This window comes from Synchiropus splendidus, chromosome 10 (assembly GCF_027744825.2).
Source record: "Synchiropus splendidus isolate RoL2022-P1 chromosome 10, RoL_Sspl_1.0, whole genome shotgun sequence".
In the NCBI taxonomy this organism is placed as follows: domain Eukaryota; kingdom Metazoa; phylum Chordata; class Actinopteri; order Syngnathiformes; family Callionymidae; genus Synchiropus; species Synchiropus splendidus.
The window spans coordinates 18,338,262-18,359,917 of NC_071343.1; the positions used below are offsets into that span (position 1 = coordinate 18,338,262).

General features: G+C 41.9%; 1 protein-coding gene across 2 annotated transcripts in view; it reads right to left on the reverse strand.

The window, feature by feature from the left end:
- The window catches only part of tmeff2a (transmembrane protein with EGF-like and two follistatin-like domains 2a), a 165,851-nt gene that overhangs the window by 31,986 nt on the left and 112,209 nt on the right, over positions 1-21,656 (reverse strand). For both annotated transcript variants that reach the window (XM_053877831.1, XM_053877830.1), the window contains exon 5: positions 7,936-8,032. In XM_053877831.1, the coding sequence (XP_053733806.1) occupies positions 7,936-8,032 (97 nt within the window). The remainder of the gene's footprint in view (positions 1-7,935; positions 8,033-21,656) is intronic.

Below are 21,656 nucleotides of genomic sequence, written 5' to 3' on the forward strand. Positions count from 1 at the left end.
TCTGCAACGTTTTGTTGATAGTGATTTTTTTGTTTTTCAGAAATTTTACCTTTTTGTCTCATTGCGATCTTTTTTTTGAAAATATGTTTCATCTATGGCCAGCAATTTCAAATGCAACGTAGATGAAGCGATGTTTTTGCCTTTAAAAAGCAGTAGTTGAGCGTCACTGCTACATCACTGAGCTCAAATGTTCCACTCAAAGACAGCCCCACGATGTGTCCACTATCATGGAGACTGATCATTTAGCTTCAAATATCTTTCACATACTCATCCAAACAAATGCGTTTCACATTTGTTGTGCCTTTGTGGTGTCCCAGCGTGGACTGAAAAGTTGCACTGGCCTCCAATATCTCTGCCTTTCTTGTCTTTGAGGGAGTAATTCTAACATATCAAGTGTGAAGAGGAATACGCTATTGCTGCTCAACAAGCTTTGACATTGAATAACAAATGCTACAGCTCAATTCTCCAATGAGTTGTGCTTGAAAATAAGGGGTTATTATTGTGGTAAGAGTTTCACTAATGTGTAAACGATCTGGAAATGTGTAAGTACGTCTGTCACTTTGATTCTAAATGCATTTTGGTGATATATATATATATATATATATATATATATATATATATATATATATATATATATATATACATACACACACACACACACACAGTGGTACCTCGGTTTTCGAACATCTTGGACTTAGAACAAATCGGAGTTCGAACAAAAATTTCAAGATTTTTTTGCTCCGGATTGCGAACGAAAATCCAGAACTCGGACGCCACCGTAAAAAGTCGGAGAAAACACAACGTGCGCGGACCTATCAGCTGACCCACGTGCTTTGTTATTGTGTATAACGCAGCCTCTCTATGCAGACGTGTCCCGTTAGCTACATTTACTGACTGTTCTTTCTTCATATTGAGGTGTAAAACCTTTCCTGTCTCCGCACTGGACCATGGTAGAGTGTCACAGGGGAGGACTCCTCCAAGGTTTGATGTCCTGTTGTGGGCTGGAGCTGGGACAGGGATGAGGCGAGTCTGGGACAGAGCGTGACTTGGTTTATGACTTTGTCACAGCCAAACTGCACAGAAGCGCACATTCAGAGCTGGACACGCACCGGGCACCTCTTCACTTCTGGAGAGACGTCACTCACTCGGCAACCCCTCCCACATGCAGCGGCCACACACATAGAGGAACAGCGCACCTGCAGCAGACACTCTACATTCACTCCTACAAAAGACTATTTTAAGGCTTGGAAAGCATTCTTTTTTTTTCCATTCATTGAAATGGGAAAAATCGATTCAGATTTCGAACAAATCGCTTGTCGAACGGCCATCTGGAACGGATTATGGGTCGAGAACCAAGGTACCACGGTGTATGTATATATATATATATATATATACATATATATATAAATAAATATATATATATATATATAATTTATAATAATTATTAATATAATTTTAAAATATGTTTTTGTTCGTGGCTGCATGTTATTCCAAAGCACTTTCCTAGTTGACCATGGCAATAAAGGTGATTCTGATTCTGGGCCATTGGGCCAACTTTTTCTAATAATAAACAAATAAATCGTCAACACTCCACCCTGAGTCCAAACGCAGTTCAAGTGGCTGACTGCAGCGTGTTGGGCTCCCTGCGACTCTTTCATTGACCCCGTTTTTTTCCCTTTACACACTTGGCTTCCAAACAGACACAAGCCGCAGCATTGCACATCCCTGATCTATTTGTGGCAAGCCCAGCCTCCAGTGTTCCCACAGCGAGGGTCCTGAAGCTGCTCAGCCCACTGTCTGCACTGCGTCCACCTTAATTCTATCAGCATCCAGCGCCGCTATTGATGGGTCTGAGAGTGCTGGGTTTTTGTGGGTAATTACAGTTTTACACCACAAATGGATCTAAATGGGTTTCTGTGACACGCCATTGATCCTTAAGGGGTAAATTGGTCTCTTTGCTTACAGCCTGAGTGGAGAAGGGATCCACAGGAAGGTGCTGTGGCGATACAGAGCATCTCCATGGCCACGGAGGGTCAAATGAAGCCAGACACTTTGAGGTTTCACTCGTGTGCTTATCACAAACCACGTGGGGAATCACCAATGGTGACAAGGATAATGCACTGAATGTCATGTCGGGAGGAAAATAGGCCGTGATGGCAATTTTCTTCCAACCAAGCGGCTCTGTGGAAGTCTGCGAGCGTCTGTCGTGAGCACCAGTAATAACCGCTCACTTTATGCTGTCACATCAGATAAAAATGATAATCAGCGGGGAAAAAAAGAGGGAATATGAAATCGTGATGTTGAGAGGAGATGGAAGAAAACAGATGGGGGCGGGGCTTGTCACAAAGCACCATTTTGTTCCATGCAATTTTTTTTTTTGACTGATGTTTTTTGAGGGTTTAACTCTCCTCAAATATTCATTTGAATGAAACAGAAACTCGATGAACGAAGCAGGTCTTTCGGCCTCACGTGACTTCATTGTCATCAAGTGAAGGATTTTGTGTAAAAGGAATGACTTTGATAAAGTCTTTGGCAGTGGCTGATGATTTCTCTCTTCCCATTGTTTGATGAAGTGGCTGCTGTCTGATTGGTGTTGTTTTAATCACAGCGATCCAATGTCGCACCAGTGGCTCCTTCGCTGTTTGATGAAAATTACCTGCTGCTGCACTTTGCAATTACATTTCTGATTATTTTGTCTTTCCTGCTCATTTTAAAGCAGAAAACTTTGAGATCCGAATACTTTGGGGCCACAGAGAAATTGGAGTTCTGGGCCTCTTGAGGCTTTTGTCGCCTCCTTTGGGGAGGAAACTTTTTGCATGACTTTATCTGACATCTTGTTAAGAAGAGTTAAAAATAAATGGAAGAAGGAACAGATGAATACATTTTGGTAGTGTTCCGGATCACCACCAGGATCCAGGGGTCAGGGATAGGTCACCCTAACCGTCTTAATAACCCCCGATCTCTGAGGTTGGAGCACTTGCACTCACAGTTGCTTGAAGACAAATATTTGATACCACAAAGTACCATCTAGTGCAGGGGTTCTTTGCCTTTTTGATCTCAGGGCCCACTTTTCCCAGAACAAATACAGAAATATAGAATATAGAAATATAGAAATAAATAGAACTGATTCATTACTTTTCATTTCATTTGTGATCAACAACCATATTGAATCTACTTACAAGTGAACAAATCAAAACCTTGTGAAATGACATGAAACCATGTGATCATCGCAAAGGTATTTGTCATTGAAAAGTCCAACCAGCAGCAGAACCAGGTGCAAGTCTAATTCATCAAATTCACAAAAGAAAAAAAAAGAAGAAAAATACACTTGATGCAAACTGTTGAGAAAATTGGGAAAACTGAATACATTTCTGAATAAAATAAATATAATAAAACAATGACTTAATATCATAAAATAAAAATAATATGTCTATTTAAAGTAAAGTGTAAATGAAAGTATCACTATAAAATGTTCTCAATAATTTTCAAAACCGCTTCGACAGGTGCTTACATGAACAGTTTTTTCTGTTGGGGATGACATCGCTTTCTTTATCATTTTTTTAGGAACTTCTCCAAAGTTGGTGACTATCACAGATTTGCAGCTGTCAAGTCAATTCAGTGACAAACTACTGCGACCATACGTGGCTCATGTATTAAAACTGAGCGTGTAAAACCAAAAAACTTTTAGCGGCCCTCGGGGAGGCACTTGCGGCCCAACCATTGGCGCCGGCCCTATGGTGAAGAATGGAAAATGTTGACACTGTTTCACAAAACCTCACCAGCCCATCACTTGTGGGATCTATTTTGTTCCCACACTTCAAGCTGTGTGACTCTTGATGTCCACCAGAGGGCTTCGTCTGAATTTGTTGTTGTAGAGATGATGATTCAGAGAACCATCTGTAAACTCAGCACGTCTTTTCTAGATGCATCAATTGCGTACACAGGAATTGGGAACCCATGGGTCATACACATTGGAACGAATGTTTTTGAATTTGACTCTCAGACTGGAAATGAGATGATGTATGATCATCAGCACCTATGAGCTTAAAATTCTGGATGGAATCATCATGGATCATTTTTTGTTTGTTTGTTTTATTGTTTGTTCATTTATACTCTTTTTTTTTTTTACAATAAAAATTTCCACGCGTCAGCACAAACTCATTTTGTCTTCTTCATCATGGATGCTTTGGTTATGATATTGCCATGTATAAAGAAGTGCACCTGGAATCAGCACTGAAAAAAGGTGCCTGGGAAAAGTTTATACATGATCAATCTGCAATTTTGGATTGATTAATTCAATATGGTTTCTTAATTTTTGTCTTTAATTAATACATTGTAATTAATCAGTTATTACTAGCCCCAATGAATACATGACATCTACATTAGTTATTACAAGTATTCCTTTATCTTTACAGCGTAAGTATATACACGGATGTTGAAGGTAACTTTACTGTACTACAGTGCTCTATTGGCCCAATGCTGCAAGATCCTGTACCAATTTTATCAGCTGTTTTTGTATCTTTATGATACATAAGCAAAATGATCTCAAAATGTATTGGCAAAGCATTATAGCTCATGTTAGGGAGTATAAATACATGTCATCCCAGGGATTGAAGAAGACCCATATTTCATATAAAAGGTATGACGCGTTAGTTTTTTGTTTTTATTTATTTATTTATTTGTGTGTGTGCCCAGACGAAAGCCCCCGAAAAACACACTGGGTATGGTCTGAGACCAACACAGGGTTCCCTATAGACCCTAATGTGTTATTATTATTACTATTACTATTATTAGTATTATTAATAATAATTGATTTTACATGTATTACTATCATAAGAGCAGCCTCCTGAGCTGACTCTGAGGACTTGCATCAGGATGAGGGGTCAAGTTTCAGGTCTCTCATGTCAGTAATGAGTCCACATTTCAGTCTAAGTGCAAGTGAGGTGCATCTGTGGGAGTGGGAAGCAGCAGAGGGAAGAGGAGTGGGCTGCGCCCTGCTTAGTATTGGGAACAATGCTCAGAATACATCATGGCTCCTTGGCATTATGGTTATTGCACGCTGGGGTGCATTATCTTTCCATTACATCAAGCACTTTGATAGAGTCGTGCGATTCCAAGCGCAGATGCTGGGTATTTCCCAGAAGCACTCTCTCGTGTTGATCCTTGTTTCACGCCGAATCACCACCCACCATCGTCTTGCTTCATTTAACATTCCTGCTGCAGAGTGCAAACACCGCAATGCTGTTCTGGTGCTGTTCGAGTAGTTCTCACCGAGCCTGTCATGTGACATCCCTGAGGATGCTGTCAGTGCCTGCTCCTTCCCTAAACATGTACGGAGGAATTTACAATAATCCATCTGATCTGCAAGAAGTTGTGAAAATGTATGAGGAACCCTGCTCTGGGTGAATTGGCCGTCCTGTGTGAGTCAGTGTTGAGGCTGACTTGCTCAACAAAAAGTAATTGGATTGCCAGAATGAAGTGAAAATCGTACTTCTCCCACTTCCCCTCCAAAGTAATAGAGGTTAAATGAAATGGTCAACTGTGAGCTAAACCTCGGCGGGCACTGAGGCAGCAGTCAGCACTGTTAAAGATTCTGATCTGAATTCTTAAATGCACTTTATCCTCCCGCTATCAGCCTGTCGAACACATCGGTCACATACATGGAAGTGAGTCATCCACTCTTAACAAACATCCCTCACCTTTGAGAAAATAAACCTGGCCTTTGCATCAGAGCACATGCATATTTGAATAGCATTTTAAACTACATAAATGATAGTTAAGGTAAGAAAAAAATACAGTGCTACCTTGGATTTCGAGATTTTTTTGCTTCAGAATTCGAACGAAAATCCAGAACTCGAACGCCACCGAAAAAAGCTGGAAAAAAACATAACATACGTGGACCGACCAGCTGACCCACGACGTGCTTTTATTGTGTATAACGCAGCCTCTGTATGCAGACGTGTCCCATTAGCTACATTTACTGACTGTTTTTTCTTCATATTGAGGTGTAAAACCTTTCCTGTCTCCACACTGGACCGTGGTAGAGTGTCACAGGGGAGGTGCTCGCTCTCCACACACACTCCAGGGTTTGATGTCCTGTTGTGGGCTGGAGCTGGGACAGGGATGAGGCGAGTCTGGGACAGAGCGTTACTTGGTTTATGACTTTGTCACAGCCAAACTGCACAGAAGCGCACATTCAGAGCTGGACACGCACCGGGCACCTCTTCACTTCTGGAGAGACCTCACTCACTCGGCAACCCCTCCCACATGCAGCGGCCACACACATAGAGGAACAGTGCACCTGCAGCAGACACTCTACATTCACTCCTACAAAAGACTATTTTAAGGCTTGGAACACATTATTTCTTTCTCCATTCATTGTAATGAGAAAAATCGATTCAGATTTCCGACAAATCGCTTGTCGAACGGCCGTCTGGAACGGACTGTGGTCGAGAACCGAGGTACCACTGTATTAGAAAGTGATGTCACATGCAAAATTATTTTCAATGCTACAGGATTTTACACTACATGATGAAAAATAACTAAATATTAGTGGCAGGTGTTGAGGTTTCACTGAACAGCATCCTAATTTTCAGAGGCCACCAGATGGCACTGTCTGCTAGATAATATTTGGCTTTAAACCGTTAATTCAATGAAACATCATTTGTAAACCAAGAGCACCCTCTAGTGGTCACTAATATTCGGACACTGTTTCATCAACCCTGCAATAATAATAAAGTATGCATGATAGGGATTGTTGAATATTTGCAAATACAAATGTAGTCAGAACTTTCAGCTTAAAACAACTCCCTTCTTTCTTATCTGACAAAACTTGACTGGCTTGATCTCTTCCAGTCGGGCTAACCAAGCTAGAGGAGGACTTGTGGGATCGACAGATGAAAAAAAACATCATGGAGGCAGTGACCTACACAGAGCAATGGTGGACAGTCACCTTATTATTATTTTTTTTAATCTGTTATATTAGTGTGTCAAGATTTCGGCCTGAAAAACTACATGGAAACGTGGCTATGAGAGGCATTGTGTGACACTCGAACACTCAGATGTGAGGCAAACATGGTGTGCATTTAGAATCATAGTCACACAACTCGACGATAGGGCATGTGATCTTGGGAAAAACAATGTTTGAGCACGCTTTTGCCTGCGTATTTTCACTTAGTTGGTAGCAATCTGGGTGTGATGAGGAAAAAATGTTGTACCATACCTTTCATCTAATACGCTGTAAAATGCAGAATCTGCAAATGACAAACTCACTTAACCTCGCTGAGACAAGCCTGCTCGTACAAAGCCAGCAGGATTGTGGAGTCACTGTGTCTCTGCCAAGATTTTAAAATAGAGGTATAGACAACAAGTGCGTGTCTGCAGCCGCTGAGACCGCATAAAACTAGGTGGTCATTTCAGGCCAATTCCAACAGTACATACATGAAACACCCTCCACAGAAAGCTTGGAAATTCAAGCGAGAATCATGAGATGGACTTTATTTTAGTGCATGAAAGTTAACTGAAGAGCAAACATGACAGTAAAAGAACTTTTTGTACGACAATTTAATTGTCGGACGGAAGCAGTAAACGTCTTGGTGAAATCCCTTTACACTTGTCCCCACCAGTTGGCGAGCTAAATTTGGCAGCTTTTATGATCCGTTTTATGATCAGGGTTGTAAAGCGAATCATGCAGTCACTGCTGCAAAGTTGAATGTTTAAAATAAACGACACGCTTGTGCCAAACCAACGTAAAAACAACACGTGACTCAAGTTTGAAAAAGGAAGTTGTGACTTGCAACAGAGAGCAGAATCTTGATCCGTTATTGCGACTCTCAAGCCTTACTCTGAACCATGTTTAACCATATCGTGACAAGCTCCAGTTGTTGTCATGGTGGTTTTTTTTTTTTTTTTGAATTGCATGTTTGTGTTTCTCACCAAACATCCTCCGCATCAACGTCACACTCCGCTCCGAACTGGCAGATGTCGCAGGTGGACGTCTCCTTCTGGCCCGTCTCAGCCGAGCCCTCTCCTCCTAGAAGAAAAACTTTTGATCAGTTGTGACAAAAAACAAACCACGCCGCGTGAGGAATCAGCTTCAGTAAAACTGCACTGTCCTCACATGCTCACGGATCTCTTCATAAGCCCAGCAAAGTGCTCTCCTCTCTCCTGCATGCACTCATACGCCTCCTCTCCACTACACTCTCCGATGTCAGGCTCTCATCTATTGCTCTCAAATCCCGGCTGATCACTTTGGACTCCCTTTTATTTTATCATTCTGGTTCCCTCGTTCTGAGAGCGTGATGGCTCCTCTGCGGTCATGTGTAGGGGCCGTCGCCGGGCTGACGTTGGCTTAGGGACCATGCTAGCTGAATGTCAGTGAGGGAGGAAAAAAAAAAAAAAAACAATCGGGCCAATCTCAAATTGCATTCCTCCACCACTGGGGGCTCTTTGGTCTCAACGCATTTTTCACTTCTTCTCCTGGTTTGTCCCCTCGGCCTACTCTCCAGACAAAACCTATTTTTAAATTTTACAGAGGCGAGAATTGCGAGGACGATGAGGAGGAGGAACTTGGCATAATTTCCCCACGTCTCACATTTAATCTCCCTGACACACATGAGCACACACTGCTGCTACCCTCACTGCTCCCTCGTGGCTCTTCTTTCATTTTCTCCCCTTCAACTTTTGTTATTTCTCCTGCTCCCCGGCGACACACTGCATGATCCTTACCCAAATTTGTTGTGCTTTTTTTTTCCAAGAGGTCAAAGACAGTTGATGTTGGTTTTTCTGCACGGCTTGGCAGGCTGTCTGGCCGCTGTGTGGCGACACATTATTGTAAAAGTTTACTCCCACACACAGACAGTACACAGCCAGGCTCATCCTTGCCAATAAACTAGGCTAAAACATTAAACATTTCATCGCCTTTCAGAGAAGCATCTGACGCATTATTTCAAATAAATAAACCAACTGAAAGCTAAAACTCGCATTTAAAAATACAATTTAAAGCAGACACCAGTGTTGAAAAGCAGCCCCTTGGTGCTTCAGGGATGATACGTAGTAGAGTATAGTCCATTCTCCTGAAGTTAAGGTGAGGATTGAGATTGAGGAAAGAAGCTTCTTCAATTTAAAGATTCGCCAGGACCTATTTTAAGAATGAGGAAGCCCAGATTAATTGAACTGGGATGCAATTTGGTTAACCTGGGTTTCCTCAGTCTTAAAACAGGGGAAACAACATGCACAGCAGATCAAAACAAAGCCTTTCGCTTCAAATTTCAACGTAGTAGATAAGATAGTAAATGTGCCGCAAAGGTGAAACGATTTCTGCACTTCAGCTTTGACAGCAACGACTCCCTGGTTCGCTGCTTGGTTGGCTGGTAACAGTAGTGAGTCAACACAAGGTAAAAGTATTTTTGACTTCCCGACCAATGGCTCATACTTTTCCTCTGTATTTGGTCATTTGTTTGTTGTGAAGTATCAAGAGCAGCTGGCTTCCACCTTCGTCATTGCGACTCCTGCTAAGTCTTGAGATTTGAACAGCACCTTTGAGCAATGCTGCCCCTCACAGTCAGAGGACGAATCTGCATTTAAGGCATGTCCCACTTCTAAGTCACACACACCGCTTAACCCTTGTTGAGGTTAAAACTGCGGCCTGAGCTTGAGGGCTAAGAATTTAGGGAGGACATCGTAAATTCAAACTGACCAACAGAACACCACCTCCATCAAATTCCTTCCAAGTCAGCTCATTTCCAGCCAGCCCTGAAAGTTGTATAGAAACATATTTGTTTCAGAGATATTCTGTTTACAAATGGAAGGACGGAGATCTCTCATAAATAACCTTCAAGAATGTCGACGTTCATTTTTGTCAACATTAATGTTGCATTTGAAGGTAGCATGACACTCTCAGTCTGAGCTCTTCATGCTCCTCTCTCATCTCAGATGTAAATAAGGTCCAATAATGGGCACTAGGGTCACACGTATGCCCCTTTACTTACCCTTCACTGCAGTGGGTTTACAATAAGGGATGTTTACATTCAATGTACTATGTTTGAAAAAGTGAGAAGCAGAAGGAAAAGAAAAAAGAAAAGCAGTTGAGTTGATAACAAACATCAGTGAATTTACCACAGTTTGAACTCTCTTTGCGTCTGGTTGCACAGACATTTTGTCCCAGCGACAAACGTCATTGCTACGAAGGATGATTGGCTGACATCTATCAAATGTGTGATTTTTTTGATGTGGGTATATTCAGCTGGTAACTGAGTAAACACGGGCTTTAGGTGGATTAAAAATGCTCCATGGTGACGGAAAAAATGTGCTGCTTAAGAAGAAGCAGAGCCAACGTTAAAGAGAATCTTGTGTTTTGCACTGAAGAGCAAGACATCAAACTCAAAACTGTTTTTCATTCCACCCTTGACTTTGATCAAGATCATGGCCACACATTCACCAAAGCCCAACATGTTCAGTCTCGCTTCTTCCTCAGAGATAACATGACGTCGCCTAGAGTCGAACCCAATTTTCCCAAAACAAACAGGAGCAGGTTTAGGTGATTTCAGCATTTCAGATTGGCGTTCTTCCTTTGGGTGATTTCCAAGTCCATCCAGCTGGGAGGACTCCCCAAGTCAGACCCAGCACCAGATGGAGAGATGATTATATTTTCAATCTGACTAGGCAACGAAAGGGAATCTAGAGGTCCCCGATGAAATGGAAACCCTGGGGAATGGATAAGCCACGGAGGAAGATGAGTAGATCAATTAATTTGGACTTAAGCTCCCCATATGTGTATTTAAAATCAGAAAAATCTATGCAAATTGGACTGGATGGCAAGACACAAAAGGATCCATAATCTACTCACATGAAAAATGTGTTTTTCAAGGAGTTTGATTTAAAAAAAAAAAAAAAATTACCATTACAGTATGAATGTTTAAGGTATATAATTGAGAGGAGTCGACACGTTCTTCCTCCACCGTCAGATAGTGTGCGAGTCACTTTGGTATCCCATGTTGACACAAATGTCTGCCTTCAGCTTTGCATGTTGACATACTAGGCCTTCAACTGAAGCACTTGCTCCACCATCCGCAGCAAATCCTGACACTGTGGCGCAAACAGAAGATGGAGTTTGGGGTCAAGGGTCAGCCATGGGATGAAGCTCTTTGCAATCTGTCGATGACTCGTGTCACATGGTATATAAAGCCCCTCAGAACACCGTGCTGAGGCACCGTCTGAATTGAAGTAGTGAGGAGCTCTCCTTATCGTCTAACCCCACCAACCAACACAGAACACAAAAGTCACTTGATTAAGAATATAAGCATCTATGATGAAGCCCCTTTGTTGTGCTCTTTCTCTCTTTGGAACCCACATGCCTTGAACAGCCAGGATAAACACCCATCATTAATTCATGGTCCAGGCGAGTTCATCTGAGCTTTGCTATTTCCCACTGCCTGAGGTCAGCATCATGCATCGTCACAGTCATTGCCTCACTTGGGGTGGAGTCAAGTACTTTTTGTTAACTTGTAAAAAATGCAAAATGAAAGTTTGTCCAAGCCTTTGATTTGGAAGTTATAATGGTACAAGTTTAAGCAACGCAAGAGTGTCACCTTCACACAGTGAAGAACTTTTCACTCACCTGCTGAGATGAATTACCTCAATGCTCTTGACACATCCTTATCTCCACCACAAGTCTTTACCTCAACATGACATTTCTGCCATTTCAGGTCCATAAGTTTCAGACGCTCACTGTCACTTTTGACATCATCCTTTTCACAGGGCAACCTTCAGATCGTATGCTAGGCCCAGCCGCTAAAAATAAACAATCTTTTTTCTCAGACATATTGACGCCTGAGTAAGGTCATGACACCGCAGTGTGTCAGAACTGTTTTGCAGGCTTGGTTAGCGGGAAAGGCTAACGATAACCATTTCACTTCAATTCCGTCATGCAGTTCGGCAGCCTGCCTAATCCCTGCAATGACTATTTCCTCTATTTCCGACATTGGTCAGAAGAAGGTGTCCGGGATGGAAAATGTGATTTTTTTTTTTCACAATTGAAAAAACAAACACACTGCTCTCTAGGTGGCTGTTTCTTCACTTTGATAGAAGCTAACTGTGGTGGCTCAAGACATCTATTCTACTAGATCCTTTGTGATCCTCCACTTTGCGTGGTTGTCCAGACGGGTCCGGATCAACACATTACATCAAATACCCATTATTTAAAAGTGGATTTATGTGTCCCGTCCCCATTGCATGTTTTACAATTGTTGTTCAATTGATGTACACGTTCCACCTCTTGCAGGATGTACCAAAGCCGAAGGAAAAGATAAGGGATGGTGCACCTTTCACTCAAATAGCTTATATGAGTCAGTTTGTACATATAGATCCGTCACTGTGAGTGAGACACAATAGGTGCTAAATAGAATATACCAATCAGCACTTGAAGTAGAAGTGGAGCTCATAATCGTCAACAACTTTGTGCACCAACCTCGGCCCTCCTCCAGGAAACTTCATGCAGGTAGGGAACCACTCAACACTCACTCAAACCGATGCATCAACAGGCAGCGTGGATGCATTTGGTGTCAACATTGGATGCAGAGGTCCACTTGAATAGTAAAGAGAACACCTTTACATTTCCAGAAAAGAGCTGTAGAAAGTTTTTGTGGCGTTTACATGGACCACTCTAATCAGAATAAATTCCGTATCTTAATGAAAATGCTGCATGTCAACACGTCTTTTGGAATGAAGCTTGTTCTGAATTGAATTGAATTTAAATTCAGAGGGGCGGTTTATGACAATGTGCACACCTGATCTGATCATTTCCCCGACACTGGACTGAGTTTTGTGTGACTGCACACGTCGACCCCATGTGACTCGAAGGGTATATTTATTCCTAACAAACAGAAGCCCTTCCACAGCGTCCACCTCCGAGAACAAAGTAGTTAGTAGCAGCAGAACTGCCCGCATCAACAGCGATAGCGGCGAAAACAAAACCACTTGCTGCAAAACAGAGATTTGAACTGGACAAAACAGCAATACAAATCTTTTTGAAAAATGTATTCTTTTCCGGGACGTCAGTAGTGGAGGGTTGTTTACACATGGATCGAGGAAGTTTTTTTTTTTTTTTCTTCTACACCTGTGGCTGTCTATGACTTAAGTCCAGTTGTGTTTGAACGTGCATGTGCACGGACATCTGAATCAGTCAGTACAGTTTTCATGAAATCTGAGGCAACTATTCTCTGATCAGAATATATTTGCATAGTGGAAAATCTGCCCTTGTCACCGCAGCTTGACTTGCTTTCCTACTTTGGTCAAATTTGATATTCTCATTCTTCGAATGGGAACATTGTAACAGGCATCAGTCAGAGATATGTTTTAAGCTACCGTAAATCTAAAGTGGTATTCTTGTGTGTACTGATACAGAGATATTCCTCGTATTCAAGACTCTATCTTTCAGGAGCGCAAGCAGCCACAAACATACAAACGGGACACACTTTAAGAAACTGCTGCTAAAGCCCTTATAATTAAACTTTACGACCCAAACTAACCTCTGGAATCTCATTTCTGAATATTCAAAGCGCCAAGCCCCTCTAGTGTGACCAGCCGGGTCACAACTTCAATTAAAGGGAATTGTTTCTCTCACTCCAGTGTGTTTTTGATGATTTCTTCCAGTCTTCCAACACAAGGCAGAAAGTAATTTCCCAGATTTCCACCTGCCGTCTACGTGGTGGTGTGTGAAATGTTCGCAGGAGCCTCTCTCGCCTCTTCGCTCTATCAAATAATCAGCTCTGGCGTAAAAAGAAAAGAGCTTGTGGGCAGGAATGCATGAAAGCCTCTTGCACCAACCCTGCACTCCAGAGAGCCACTGTACCACCCCGATGTACATTGCAGAGTTTACACATCCAAGCAGCGCAATCCTGTCGGCCTCATTTGTGCTGCTTTTAAAAACCTCAGGGTGGACAAACACGCTGGCGTGAGGGAGGCCGCTTTTTCATTCTTCAAATCCCAGAGACTTTCTTTGTTCTTGTTGCTCAAAGACAACATCTCCCCTGCTTCTGTGTCGGCTAATCCCCGGAATCAGGAGACACGCTGTGCGACGCCTGAGATGATTAGCCCTGCCAGTGCCCACACCAACACCCCCACGCTCTCCGACATCACCTCTCATCGATTCACGTCTAGACAAGACCAGTCATACCTCACCTTCAATACAACCCCCATGCTTTTCAATCCCTTTTTCTGCAGGAGAAAATATGTGTTCTGAAACCCTTGGGTCACAGTTAAGTACTTAAAAACACACACAGTGTAACTCTGAGCTATAGTCACTTGTCACATGATGTAACGGGTCAGAAGATCTCCAGGTAAAATACACGCTTTTGGAATATTATTTCCAGGCGAGTCGCACAATCTTTGAGCGACTAAAGATCCAAACTGAACACTATTGCTATTCTGGTTTTAATATCTACATCCTTATGAAGTCAGTTTAAATAAGGGGTGGAAAACTTAATCAAGCAAGGGGCCCGTTTTTTAAATATTCCAAACAGTCACAAGCCAAATAAAAGTCCATTTACTGAAGAGTAAGTAGGGCTCCGAACAGACTGTGGCAACATTTAGCACGTCTGTCTTCCCTTCCTCCATCTCTGCCAACTACACCTCACAACAGTGGTTTTCTCCTTGTCCCATCGTCCACTGAATCCCTTCCATCAACATCAATCTTTCATTTTGGCAACCAATGGGAAGCCTCTTGGTGCACTTTAAATAAGCAGTGGATTTAAATCTGAACCAAACATATGTGTTCAAAGCTCTTGCAGGACACATAAAGAAACATGGATGTGGACCCTCGAGTTTGACAAATGTGCTAGCTGATGTGTGGAAGTGAACACACACATTTGTCCTTCTATCTTTCTGGCGACTGTTCATTGCCATGATCCATATCCTCGAATCCAAAATCTAACCATCCAAAACAAATGGCTGACCTTAACCAGGACTCTGAACCCAAACTTAAACCTAAGTATAATGACCCAGTTATTTTGAAGTCCACATCCTCAAATTGAGGCTTGGATTTGTAGGGTGCAGCCAAATGGTCCTCACATTGGCATCAGGTCCTCACAAGGATAGTGTTTTGTCAATGATTGGTCAGGTACACACACACACACACAAACAAAAAACAAAAATGAAAACTACAAACAAAACCCAAACAATAAAAAAAGTGTCACTTTTCATGATGCCCTCACTTCAGATACAGATGAACTTATTTGTTTGTTATTTTTTACTAACTGGCAAATTGAAGAAGGAGTGTTGTGAAAGCAGCAGTTATATGCGCCTCCATCCAAACAAATGGAACAGAAGATGAGATGTCAACTCCGCTCATTGTCTCTGGTATTGCTGCTGTAGCTTCCTGACCCACAGTTTAGCAGTGGGTAATTCAGTGACCGTCAGCCTTTTATTTTAATTCAGATGCGTGATGACATTAAATCTGGCTGCGTAAGATGTGATGTCAAACTACCAATCACCAATTTACTTGCTGCGCAGCAATAAAAAAAATAAATAAAAAAAAAGTGAGTGAAGACCGAAGTGGAACCATACACCATGAAATGAACATGGTTTACATGCTGGGGGTTGGTTACTAAAATTCAAGGGGAAGAATCATTATGGTGCATGAAATATTCTTTCAAAACATGTTTTAAAGCTTAACATACAAAAGCTTTGATTACTTTAACCTTGTCCTTCAGACTGTGATTTAGATTTAAAGCTCAGTGAACAACACACCAGAACTCCCTTAGATGGTCCAGATCCAGCCTCAGTTTTAAGCACTTAGAGATGAAATGTCAATGTCAAAGAATAAGAATAAAAACACTCTTCCTAACATTAGACTGCAGGGTTTTTCAGACCCCACCACCCGGACCTTTTTTTTTTTAAATACTGATTTACATTTAAATTAGTTTGACTGAGGTTTGAAGATCTCTGTGGGAAATCTTCTTGAGCTCATTATTTTTGGGACCAGTTTCAACTGCCTGTTAAGGTGGTACTCTGTATGTTACACAACTATGGCGACTGAGCTCATGTCACCATCCTGTTTTATTATGCTGCGTATCCTTGCTGAGACACTCCAGGAAACCCTCAACACAGATAGAAGATTTTACAAGGGTCATCAGTCACTTTTAATGGTGGAATATGTCTTTCTCCAAATCTTGTGACTGAGTTTCTCACAGGAGGAGTTTCAAAACGCTTGATAACATGGGGGTTGAGAGCACCTACTGTGCCCTAAGACTGTTCCAAGTCATTTTAAAATCATAGAAAAAACAACACTTCATGTCAACCTGCTACAGAACTGACTCATTTAGAATTGACACTTCCACAACAAAATTAGGTAGTTGCTCCACAATAAAGATGACTTTTGCAGCCCTATGGCTCCTCTCAGGGTGCAGGCTGAGATCATGGATCACACCAAGACTACCCATGGTCTCCACCTGCTCTTGCTCAAATGACTGAGATATGTTCTGGCACCCATTTAGAGAACAAGCAGAAGAAAAGTAAAGAACGTTTTCGGGGCAGCTGGTTTTGTTACACATGAGGGGGAGATGTGGAAGGTCACCAATGGCGAAGAAAGGCCCAAACCTTTATTAGAAAATCAGATATTTACTCCTATTTCCCAGCAAAAAGCACAATGACAAAGAGTTTCCACACAATTTTCATCATGAACATATGACTGAAGGACTCAAGACTATTTCAGATTTCCTCAATCATGACCCATTGTTTCCAGCCGTATAAGAGCTAAATGAACGGATGAAAAAAAAACATTTTTTTTCACTGTTGTAGACGTATTCCTTTTGAATGCATTTTGTTCCCATTCATCACCGATAAATCTAGTGTTACTGCCACCTAGTGATGAGTTGATGAGGTTTCATGACACAGTATTGAAGGGTGGATGAGGTTTCTTGAAACACCACATGGTAGTCTGCGGTACAATGTTTGGATTTGAACAACAAATTCAATGAAACCTCACATCATTTCAATACCTAGTGCTCTACCCCGCCACTGTGAAAGAGCAGCGGCTTACGGCGAGCCACATTATAGGCCATCGAGATGGTGATGCTCAGTCAGTGGGAGAGACAGTGCCTCACCCCACTGGCTGCATCCATAGCAGACCAGAGGCCTGTCATAGGTTCTGAACTCCTGCACCCACCGACATACAGCAGGAGCTCTTACTGGAGACAATGAGGAGGCGGGTAGAATGCTCTGCCTCTCTCCTCTTGTTTGGCACAGAGCCCAGGGATTTAGAGGAGGAGCCCATGGCACCTCCACTGCCATCTGTACCAGCTCAGGGAACCAGGATGCACTGTGAACACCTGAGAGAAACAAAGAAGCGGAGAGGAACTGGCCACCTGGGGTGGACTGGAGGGTGCAAAAACAGAAGAGGGACAAAGCCCTCCACGGTTGTTGGCCCAGATCGGGTGCAGCTAAAACCAACCATCACTGGTGTTCCCTCGCGTGTAAGCAGACCCAGCTGCGCCGCTGGCCTGAACCCCAGGACAGACATCACAAGGCCCCCTGACATCACTGGAGGAGGAGCTTCCTGCAACTCCTGACCCCTGGTGGGCAGCAAGAAAATAGATTTTTTTCTCAGGTGTATTCCACGAAGCAAAGCCCTTCATTTGAGGGCTGAACATGTTGAAGTACAACTGCTTCTCTTTGGCTTTTCACTTGTGAATGTAACCAAAGATGAATGGATGCACATCAGTGCTCAATGAAAATGCTCACATTTGAAGACTAGATGTTTCTGGAGATTGAAGTCGAAGGAGATTATAAAATACTTAAAATAATAAGTCATGATTTTTCTCAAAATAAAATAAAATAATGGAAAAAAAATGTATGAGGAAATGCTATATAAACCAAAAAATAGCACAATGCGATAGTCACATAAAAATGACTGCCAAAAGTTTAACACTCATTTCACAAGGGCCGGATATCAATGGACAAAGGGCCCCATATGTCAGACCACACTAGTCTACACTGGTCAGACCAGCTCATCTAATGCAGCATCCTGACCTCCAAACAGCACAGGAACAGGCGAAAAAACAAAAAAGAAATCCAGTTTCATCGTATATTTGAAGAGCAAATGATAGAAAACATCAAAGAGATTTAGAATCCTTTTTCATTCTCGATTCCTTAGACTTCTTACTCACAGAAATGTTACGCTTTCACACCATTTTTTTGAGTTTCAAATGAGAGTGGAACACGCAGGTACAGTATACACGCAGCCAGAAGCGCTGTGTGTCGGTGTAAAACTACAGAGTGAAACATTAAAGGGTGTTCTATCTGGGGAGAACAAAGGAAGAAAGATCATTCATTTGGACGCCACCATGACAGACCTTGTCTTTGAGTACATGAGGGTACCTACACACGCACACACAGGGGAGATTTAGAGCACTCCAGCGTGCAGCTCTCGTATAGATGATGAATGAAGCCCACACAGCAGCGGAAAACAGAGCAGGACCACAGCGACCTTGGATGCAAACACACCGGAAAGAATGACAAGAGGGACGTGGAGCGATGCTGCCTTTAGCTTAATGTGTGTCTTCTCAGTTGAACTTGAGGAAATTTTAAAACAATTTGTCGAACAACTACAATGTGACTGAAGGGAATTAAGGACACATACTTGTAGTTGTAGTACTCACTTCATGTTTCTAACCAGGTTTGTGATCACACAGAAGCATTCATATTTATACTTAAAATAATAATAATAATAAATAATACTTCACCTTTTTCAGCTATTTTTTGCCCTTTAAGATTCCTTCCAAGAAAAGCACTCTTCTGAAAATGTATTTTATGAATTCATTGTTTCATTCACGCTTGAGTCTGAACAATGGATCTTAAATCTGAGAGTAATGTGCTCCTGTGCCATATTGTCACATATACATTCGCACTTTTCTTTCTGAGATTGCAGGGGAAAAAAACTCCTGAATATAAATGTAAATTCAAACTTTCATAGGATAAAAAACATGTCCATTTCCCACCATGATGGAGCTTTATTTTGCTCACAAATCCCTGAATCAGTGGGGATGAGTGACTTTGCAGGACAGTGATGAGATACAAGTGAGACATTGATGTACAGCTTTGGTTTACACTCCCGGGGAAGGCGTCATAGAGGAGTCAAAATTTGTGCAACCTTTAAATTTCACAGTGATAAAAAGCAGCGTAAAAGTGAGAGAGCCGTCGACGTATTAATCAAACACGTCACATAAATAACGCAGAGATTTATCGCCACTAGTTTTGCTTATTATGTTTGGATGACACTCGCATATTAGCAGGCTTGAAAAATTCAAGACAACTTCAAAGTTAATCCACTGTTCCTGGCAGGGATTAGAATTCACACGACAACAGACCACCACGTCACATACACACACATGTATTTCTGTCTTTGTGGGGACCACTCATTGACATTGGTTTCCCTAGCCTTTCAATGATATGAGCTTCAATGAAGCCAAAGATTTGAGAGCAAAGTGTGGCTCTGAAAACAAGGTCACTATTTCATCCATCACTTCCAAGAGCTAGGACCAGTTAGGAGCATAAACACGGCCAAATTCAGACGCCATGTGGTTCAAAACGCCATGTGGTTTTATTACAGAGCAATTCACAGAAACTGCGCATCGAGGTAAACAGCTAAATGCTCATACTGCAGGACTGATTCACCGGCCCAGACCTTGTGAAACAACATCATGTCCATCGGCAGGTGTGATAAACGTTACCCAGCGGTGTTTTCTGCCAGTAAATGGACATGAGATCCATGAAAGGTGATACAGGAAGCAATAAACATGAGGCAAGTAGCTGATAATGATCCCGGGTGATGATACACAATCTCTGGTGTTGCATCAGCAACACTACAGTCAGTGCACGCACTTTGAACTCTGACTCAGATGTCATCTTTCACTCTGGGGACCAGCGGGTCGGGGGCGGCGGGGGGCGCAGGGTTCCTGCTAAAAGGAGCCCATGCTGACAATTAAACTATGAAAGGCATCAATCAAAATGGCATTATAAACAGGCCGGTGCCCCGAGTGTCTGATCCGACAGGACCGGCCGGGCCAGAGAGCAGAACACGGCCAAATAATCCATAAACATAATGGACATCAATATTGAGAAGATGACAGATGAGACTGCCGACAGAGGCCGGGATTCAATTTCAATTCCTTTTTTTCTCAGGCAGGAGACCATATCGCCTTTCACAAAGTCATTTGTCAGCCGTAAGGCCGATGAGAAGACGGCAACCCCCGAAAAAAACAGAAAAAAAAAGTGAGCCAAGGGCGGTTGTTGCCGTGACGCAGATGACAAAATGAATCAGCCACTGAGCAATAACGCTTGAAATAAAGAAAGGATGATATCATCAAAATGTTTGGAGGGCGTTTCAGCAAGACGCAAAAATGTGACCAAAATAAAACACCCTAAAAGACATTTACTTGACATGAGTTGACCCGCGTACTTTGTTTCTTTGCTATCTTGTAGCCCTGGGTGAAATCTTCACCACGATAGTGTCTCGCACAAGAATTAATCCAAAAGAAACAACAGTAAATAACATATTTACTGTCTTGTTTGCTGTTCCCGTGGGAAACAGGAATCTATGAATGATCAATTATCAAGATGATAGGACTCAACGTTATATATATATATATATATATATATATATATATATATATTGAACTGAAATAGTGGTTCAAAATTTTATATATATATATATATATATATATATATATATATATATATATATATATATATATATGGCTTTGACCAGAGGGGGGCTGGTGAGGCTTCATGAAACAGTGTGCTCAATTTCCGAGATCAGAAGGTGGCGCTCTCTGGTTAGTAATGGTGTTAGATTTTACTGAAATAGTTGTTCAAAGCCAAAGCCAAATATTTTAGAACCAAGCGCGTCGGCTAGTGGGCTCTGAAAATGACGACACTGTTTCATGAAGCTTCACCAGATTGTCACAAACACTAGGGCAGTTCCAGTAGTCCTGTTAATTTGAGTGCATGTTTTTATAAATAAGTCTTTCATAGTAGTGCTGAAAGAAATCCCAGTATTCCACAAGTCGAGTCGCCAGTCCTCACTCAGGCGTCATCTGTTGCGTTGTTTGTTGGGAAAAATACCACACCATGTATACAGCAAAACACCATCAGTCATGTGTTTTATGAAGAAGTGTGAAATGCGTTTACTTTCATGAGGCTTCTTTTATTTTGAAAAGCAGCTGGAAGCTCTCATTTCCTTTCTACTGACTTTCACAGGAAGTATGTAAGATGAATCTTAGGTGAGTTTAATGGGTGAGTGTCAACTTTTCCATGTTGATGTTGAAAGTGTTGCAAAGGTGGACGAACATTTTGGTGGTACTTGTGATGGGAAGCAGCCACACTACACAGGCTTTACGCTACCGAAGTGAACAAATGTGATGCACCGCCTCAGCAACATTAAAGCCACCATGCCTTCATTTTCTTTTTATTTTTTTAGGTGTTGCAAATGTAAATTTTATTGTCTGAATCATTCATACAAATAAAAAAATCTAGATATGTGTACATTTACAGACCAAATTAGAAATACACCAATATGAAAGACGCACAAGTAGGATCTCAACCTCCTGTTGATTGTATTGCGTCTGTATAGCTTCGAGAGTGGCAGTGGAAAAGAGTTGCAG